General features: G+C 33.8%; 1 protein-coding gene across 1 annotated transcript; it reads left to right on the forward strand.

Annotated features, from left to right (window-relative positions):
• The first annotated feature begins 373 nt into the window (after positions 1–373).
• On the forward strand, positions 374–5,967 carry LOC126892842 (FLYWCH-type zinc finger-containing protein 1-like). Its single transcript, XM_050662634.1, has 2 exons — positions 374–854; positions 5,909–5,967. Exons 1-2 carry the CDS (start codon positions 374–376, stop codon positions 5,965–5,967), a joined length of 540 nt encoding a protein of 179 aa, XP_050518591.1.
• Positions 5,968–8,610: the final 2,643 nt, after the last annotated feature.

Here is an 8,610-nt window from a genome sequence, read left to right on the forward strand (position 1 = left end):
CGAGGAATTCGTATCTAGGGAATGGTCTACGTGATTAATACTTAATGACTTAGGTAATCTCTAATATCCCTATTGCAATTAAACAGGTAGGAATTTTATTTTATAAATAAATTATTCGAGGAATTCGTATCTAGGGAATGGTCTACGTGATTAATACTTAATGACTTAGGTAATCTCTAATATCCCTATTGCAATTAAACAGGTAGGAATTTTATTTTATAAATAAATTATTCGAGGAATTCGTATCTAGGGAATGGTCTACGTGATTAATACTTAATGACTTAGGTAATCTCTAATATCCCTATTGCAATTAGACAGGTAGGAATTTTATTTTATTAATGACATTTAAGATTAATGACATTTGTGATTTAAAATGGCTGCGAAATTTTTTAAAAGTTCGAAAGGCAAAGATATGCTTAGTTTTCACGGATATTTATACGTACAGGACAAAAGTTGTGATACCAAAGTTTACTGGAAGTGTGCAAATTTTAAGAAGTTCTCTTGTAAAGGTCGAGCAATTCAAAGACGACCAGAAGAAGTGAAAAAAACTGGTGAACATAATCATGCTGGTGAAGCTGCCGTGATTACTGCGAAAGAGGCATACAGTAATATGAAGGAAGCTGCAGTTAGAACTCGAGACACACCTCACTACATTATTTCAAATTCGTCTTGTCAACTACATTTTGCAGCAAGCTCCCAGCTACCTTCAATAGAAAGCATGAAAAGGACTATTCGAAACGTTAGATTAAAGAAGAATAGCGAACCAATGCTTCCAAAGACACGCGCCGAAATACAATTTCCGGATGAGTACCGAAAAACCGACAATGGAGAAGACTTCCTCTTATTTGATAGTGGTATGATTGACTTGAGAATTTTATTGTTTACAACACGACGAAATTTACAACTCCTAGTAAATTGCGAGCATTGGTACGCTGACGGCACGTTCAAAACGGTACCATTATTATTTGAGCAATTGTATACAATTCATGGAATAAATGAATGCGTAGCAATTCCATTGGTATATGCACTGTTGCCGAATAAAACTGAAGCCGTGTATCGTGAAATTTTAAATGTAGTTAAGCGGCTAGAACCTCGAGTGAATCCAACTTCTTTTATGATTGACTTCGAACCTGCCATGATAAAAGCTATTGGAGCAGAGTTTCCGCAAACCAGGTTACGTGGTTGTTTTTTCCACTTTTGTCAATGCATATATCGACGAATTCAAGAAGAGGGATTAAAACGGACATACGATAATAACATAGACTTTGCTCTAAAAATTAGGATGCTGTCGGCTTTGGCATTTGTTCCTTCAAGAGAAGTTATAAATTCTTTCGAAGCATTGATCGATAATGAAGAATTTCCCGAAGAAGCTCAGCAAGTGGTAGACTACTTCGAGGATACTTGGATAGGTCGTCCAGATCGCAGAAATCGGCGTCGCCAACCACGTTTCCCCATTTCTATGTGGAACTGCTACGATTCTGTGTTAGATGGTCTTCCAAAGACCAATAATTCCATAGAGGGATGGCACCGTGGATTTCAGGGGCAAGTAGGAGCTGAACATCCAACAATTTGGAAATTGATCGAAGCAATAAAAGGGAACAAGCTATAAATAATGTGCGAATCGAACAAATAGTTGCTGGTCACGGCATACATCAACAAAAGAAGAAATATAAAGACAGTGCAGCACGTCTGTTAAATGTAGTAAATGGTTTTGATGTAAGAGTTGACACTATAACCTATTTACGTGGAGTTGCCCATAATATTTCGTTGTAAGTACGATTGTATATTTTAATATATGTAATAACAGGATGTAATAACATATGTAAATAATAATAATTTTGAAAATATATATTTTTGCAATTCGAGTACCTACTTTAATTATAGCTATTAAAATTTCTGCAGTTCAAGTGCGCCCAAACTTTTCAACCCTTAAAAACGGTATCCGGAATGTTATTCGAATTAAATTTGTTCGAACAAATTTATATTCTAACAAATTTTTTTTCGAACAAATAACATTCGAACAAATTTCCGTCGAATAAATTTTTTCGAACAAATTACATTCGAACAATTTTCCGAGATTCGACGTGATATATACACCATTTTTTAAACTATTTTACAGGCTATATTTTTGCTAAGATTTTTTCGACAAAATACTTACTATTTGAGTTATTTGCAAAAAACCGTCTAAAAGCGTGGTTATTTTGTTGAAAAAATGAACATATTCACTGGCAAATAACTCGAAGAATATTGACTTAGTGAAAAAACTCTATAGAACAAAAGTTACTTAGAATTAGTCAGTTTATCCATTTCCGGACTTACTTTGGACGAACATTTTTTCACCCCCAGGAGGGGGTGAAAACCACCCCCAAGAGGGGGTGAAAAGCACCCCCGGGGCAGAAGCACATATCGGCACAATATCACTTTTTTTCTTTGACTTGTTAGCTATGTGTATGCCAAATTTCATGTCAATCCAAAAGGTTGTTTAAAATTTAGAGGTTTTGAAAAATTTTACCGTTAAAGAACGGACTATACATCTGGAACGCCTTCAAATAAAATTTCCCCATCCTCATCTTGCGAAAATGAGGACTTTATGTAATTTAAAATAATTTAACATTTTTTGTCTGTTTAAAAGGAGTAACATTCTTTTACTCCTTCACTTTTGCTAACACTAATTTAATATTTCCTCACATATCGCATTTAAACGTCGACAGACAACGATATCTAAGAAAACGTGTTTTTCTTTATTTCTGCATTGCTGCAGTATCAGTTATTGCACTAACTTTATTACCCGTAAGTGATTCTATTTGAATATTTTCTGGAATTTCTGCATAAGATTAACAATACAATCGCCATTCATCGTCAATATTTTGTGTTATGTTCCAATTATTGACATAGTTCCCAGAGGCATACGTATAAAATTATGTTAAAAAATATTTATTATCAAAATGTCATGAAAGTTAAGTAAATCTGATAATTATGTACAAATTGGCAACACTGTCGATTTTCTATACTGTTTGGTACGATGCGAAAAATGGCCGACGATCTGCGCAGTAATAGTGCGCGAACTTTTTCCGCCTTCTAGTGTGTCAATGCTGTTGCGTTTTCTATGCTGTGGTGTTGTTATATTTTTATAATTTTTAATACTTTGATTTTACGAATGGGTAAAATCTTGTTTGTCTTTAAGGTGATACAGTAGCGATCAACAGGTAGCAAAAACGCATTCCAAGATTGCGGCTGTAATTTTGAATATTTTTTCGAGATATTTGGCACACTTATTCGTAATATAATAAAGAATGGAAGTACAGAGCCCAATTTGAAAAATATATGAATATGTGGAAATTACTCTGTAATTAAATACAATATTAAAAAACGAGCATGTACCGCCATTAAGAAGAACGGAAAAATACACTTTCTTCAAATAAACTTTTTTATCCGATGCCTAGATTTTGTGTCATTTTGGAACTACTAAAATTTTTTATTTCATTAGTAGTTCCAAAATGACACAAAATCTAGGCATGGGATAAAAAAGTTTATTTGAAGAAAGTATATTTTTTTCTTCTTCTTAATGGCGGTACAGGCTCGTTTTTTTAATATTGTATTTAACTATAGAGTAATTTTCATATATTAATATATTTTTCAAATTGGAGTCTGTACCGCCATTCTTTATTATATTACGAATACGTGGGCCAAATATCTCAAAAAAATATTCAAAATTACAGCCGCAATCTTTCGCGTTTTCGCTACCTGTTGATCGCTACTGTTTCCTCTTAATAAATATTATTACTTTTAGATTCCAAAATATTTTTAAATAAAAAAATGTGCTTACCTTACCGAAGACCTCAGAATGCATAGTCAATTCTGGCATGCGAAACCGGTTGTCCAAGGTAAAATAAATTTATTATGAGTAAGTCTTTTTATTTATTTTCGATTACCTAATTTAAACAAATAATATTCATACGAAATACGGTTAAAGCAAGCCTTAAAGATAGTTGTTTTTCTTTTCCCCTTGACTTATATTTACTTTGGTATTCCGATAATATCAGAACGTTTTTCGCTAAGTATCGCATAAATTTGTGAGCATAAACGTTTAAGTATTCATCTAGACGTCTGAATGGAAATTCATCGTTTGCATCGATTCGTCGATGCCCTTTTTGTACGCGACATTTATAAGAAGATCAGCAGGACACTGCAGCTTGCGACAGAACGAAATAGTGAGGATGGTGTAACGCCTGAGGAGCCATGAGGAGTCGCAACGATATATTTTCTTATTGCCATTCGGATTGAATCTGACGCGAATGCCTCCTTGATCCGTTTATCATTACCATGTTCTTTTATCGAATCGTATGAATTCAATCTTTGATGTTGTCATATATTATTTGAACGTCTTGAGATATAGACCAGGCACGATCTTCCTATTTTATACATATTTTTAGAACGTCCATCATATATGTATTATGTTATAAAATGTTTAGAAAACCCTGAAGGTCATTATATTTAGCAGGTTTTAAATATAATAAGCCGAGACAAAATGCACAAAAGCACGAATTGTAACAGATAACGAAAAAATCCAGAAATTGAAATCAAGAGATGAGTTAGGCAGAGATCTTTTCTCTCTCTATTTACTCCAAATACTACTAAATGAAACAGTTTCTGTTAAAAAGGTGGATTAAAAACAACTAATATAAAAAGAAGAAATACACGACAATAACCACTAAGAAAACAAACAAAAACAAACGTACATTTGAGATATGTACCGATAAAATTTTTTGATAAATAACACAAATGCATAGGATCCTGAATTTCAGACAATAATGATCAGAAAACAGAAATAATGGCCAGAACAGAAATAGCAAGAAATGCGTTTGTAAAAATGAAAACAACTATCTGCAACAAACACCTTAGATTAGACTGAGAGTAAAAGCTTTGAGATGCTACGTGTTTTCGATACTGCAATATGGACTTGGAAGCTGGACATTGAAGCAAAAACACATAAATAAGCTACAGTCATTTAAAATGTGGTGTTACAGGAAGATGCTTAGAATCACATACAATAAATACATACATTAATAAACAGTAGGATAACATAATATAAGTGATTTACATTACATGAGAATTTATATTTAATGAAAATATTGATATTCCGGAGGTAGCTTATGGTACAGAGTACCTACATCAGTTGGTGAATTTCGTGCTTCATTCGAGTTACTCTTGTGTCCATGAAGTCGTCGGTTATGTTAGTATTTTGGGCAATCGAAGACGATTTATTTAACTGGCAGCTGACATTTGCAATATTGGCACATAGGAGGGTCTTCAGAAGTCATTAAGTATCCATGTGTTAGTCTGGTATGTCCAATAGCTGCATCCAAACCATTCTCCCAGTTTCTTCAGCCATGAAATTCGTCATCTTCCGATGCTTCTTCTGCCATCTATCTTTCCTTGCATTATGAGTCGCAGGATGCCATACTTCTCGCTCCGCATCACATGTCCGAGATACTGTAGTATTATTCTTCTTAGTACCTCGTTGTTCGTAACTCTGTCTACCCAGGAAACCCTCATAATTATTTTATAGGTCCTCATTTCAAAGGCGTTAAGTCGTCTCATTGTCTCTACATTTAACGTCCATGATTCGACTCCATAGTATAGTACACTGTATACGTAACATTTTGTTAGGCGTACTTTAAGAGCTAATGTTAAATCTTTGCTACATAGGATGCTACCTCTTGTTCATTTTCATCAAATTGGAACGTGCTTTTTGGATTCTGACTTTGATTTCTGCAGTGTGCCAATATTTGGTTGAATTTCTTTCAATTTCGAAGGCAGCTTATTTCAATGAGTTTGCAGCAGCTCAGTGTTAAATGTTTGAAATGACGTTTTAGATCTATGTCTACGTGTATATGAATACTTTCAGGATCACTGGTTGATGATAGTGCTGACACAACTGCGGTATCTGCTCTTTCATTACCCTGAATATGTGTTTGTTATTATATGAATATTAATTATGTTTGTTAACTTTGTGACTGCACAACTAACTCAGTCATTACTCGTGGAGCCATCAGTGTAGATTATTTGATCAGAGTGTAATTGGCTAACAATATTTAGGAAAATGTGTTGGAGAGTTAAAGGATGTGTTTCGTGTTTGTGATATTGACTTAGGAAAGTATTTATTTTGGGGACAGTTTTATTTCAAGGAGGAACTGATGAGATCTTATTGGGGGGCGTAGCTGTCAAGTCTATATTTTGTGGAAGCGGTGAGAGTAGCTGTTGAATCGTAGGTAGTTTGCCCGAAGTAAGACTAATATTTTCTTGCGGGTTAGTTATCAAAGAAGTTACTGAATATACTACTATATACAAAGAATATACAAGCTACTGGCGGTGGCTGATATCCTAACAGAGCAGTTAAGTAGTAGCTGCTGGAGTCTGACCCAAAGGGGAGCTTCGTTAGCTTCAACGTGTAAACTATCTGAAGGACTGGATTTGAACACTCCCAAGCATAGCCTCAAAGCACTCTTGTGTATCAGATTCATCTTCTTTAAATCAGGTGCAGTGATGTACAGAAAACAACCATAATCTAACCTGGACCGAATCAGGGTTCTGTGAATTATAAGCTTAATTTTCTTTTCTGCTTGTGCAGATGAAGCAAGTGTTTTCAAGTAGTTTAGTTTACCAGCACAGTTATACTTTAGATTTTTTTAAGTTTATTTTCAATTTACAACTTCTGATCAAGTTTTCAACTTCTGATGGAACACTAATCTCAAGATTTTATGATGATTTACTGTAGGTAAAATAACATCGTTTAAATATATTTCCGGGTTTAAAGCACTTGATTGCTTTCTGGTAAATTTTAGTATTTTAGAATTTGAGCTGGAAAGTTTGATGTAATGTGTGGACCAGGAATATACACTGTTTAAAGCATTTTGAATACGATTTGATGTACTGGATATGCTTACTCCACTACAGTAAATAAGTAGATCATTACCGTACAGTAGAGTTTTTACCGGTTGACGAACTTCTTTTGAGATGTCATTTCCATTTATTGTAACTTTAAATTTATGGTGATTTAAAAAGTTATCAATGAACGTGTAAATATTGCTTGTGATATTATTATCGATGAGTTGCTGTAATATTACATTCTTAAGAATATTGTCGAAGGCGCTTTCAATATCTAAGGCTGCCACAACTGTATCATGTTGATTATTGAAATTCTCTGTGATTATGTAGATATGATTTTGTAGTAATACTAAACTGTCTATTGTGCTTAACGGAGCTAATTATACAGGGTGTCCCAAAAAGATTGGTCATAAATTAGACCACAGATTGTGGGGTCAAAAATAGGTTGATTAAACCTCACTTACCTATATACTATATAAAAGTGCACACAAAAAGGTTACAGCCATTTGAAGTTACAAAATGAAAATCAATTTTTTTTTTCATATTATATCGAAAACTCTTAGAGATTTTACGTTGAAAATGGACATGTGACATTCTTATAGTAGCAGCATCTTAAGTAAAAATTAAAGTGAAATTTGTGTACCCCATAAAAAATTTATGGGGGTTTTGTTCCCTTAAACACCCCCAAATTTGTGTGTACGTTCCAATTTAATTATTAGTGGGGCACCATTAGTTAAACACACTGTTATTAAAACATTTTGCCTCTTAGGACTTTTTCGATAAGCCAGTGTTTATCGAGATGGTTAATATATAATGGTTTTATATGGTTAAGTACGATTATAGAGAGATGTTAATATTCTGAAAATGTATTTATAGTTTGCATTTTTATAGGTCTGGATCCCGCGTATGAAAAAAAAGTTTATTAATAGCAAGCTGAAAATTTGTTAATAGCTTAAGGGTGTCTAGACGGATAAACTTTGATATATGGGAACACTGGAACAGGGGCAGTTTTAATTGTGGAACAGGTTAAAAATTTGGAACGGTCACACCACGAAAACGGCACATTTATTTTGTCCGACAGAACAGACTTAAACTCTCCGAACAGAGGTTAAACTCTCATGCAAAAATCAGACTGATAGTTATCACCAAATGGACGTTTTAATGAGTGGAACATGTAGAATATGTCAAATGACAGAAATTATGACAGGTGATAAATAGCAGTCTGATTTTTGCTTGAGAGTTTAATCTCTGTTCGGAGAGTTTAAGTCTGTTCTGTCGGACAAAATAAATGTGCCGTTTTCGTGGTATGACCGTTCCAAATTTTTAACCTGTTCCACAATTAAAACTGCCCCTGTTCCAGTGTTCCCATATATCAAAGTTTATCCGTCTAGACAACCTTAAGCTATTAACAAATTTTCAGCTTGCTATTAATCAACTTTTTTTTCATACGCGGGATCCAGACCTATTAGGTATATTTTGAAAAACAAGCCCCATCTCTATAAAAGGTGACTTATCAAAAAAAAAAAAACTAAGAGGCAAAAAACTTTTAAAAACACTGTGTTTAACTAATGGTACCACAATAATAGTTTAATTGGAACGTACACAAACATTTGGGGGGTTTAAAGGAACAAAACTCCCATAAAATTTGTATGTAAATATATTAAAAAAGAAACCGCATCTCGATAACCACTCGCTTATCTAAAAAATACTAAGAGGCAAAAA

Source organism: Diabrotica virgifera, chromosome 1, assembly GCF_917563875.1.
Source record: "Diabrotica virgifera virgifera chromosome 1, PGI_DIABVI_V3a".
Lineage (NCBI taxonomy): Eukaryota > Metazoa > Arthropoda > Insecta > Coleoptera > Chrysomelidae > Diabrotica > Diabrotica virgifera.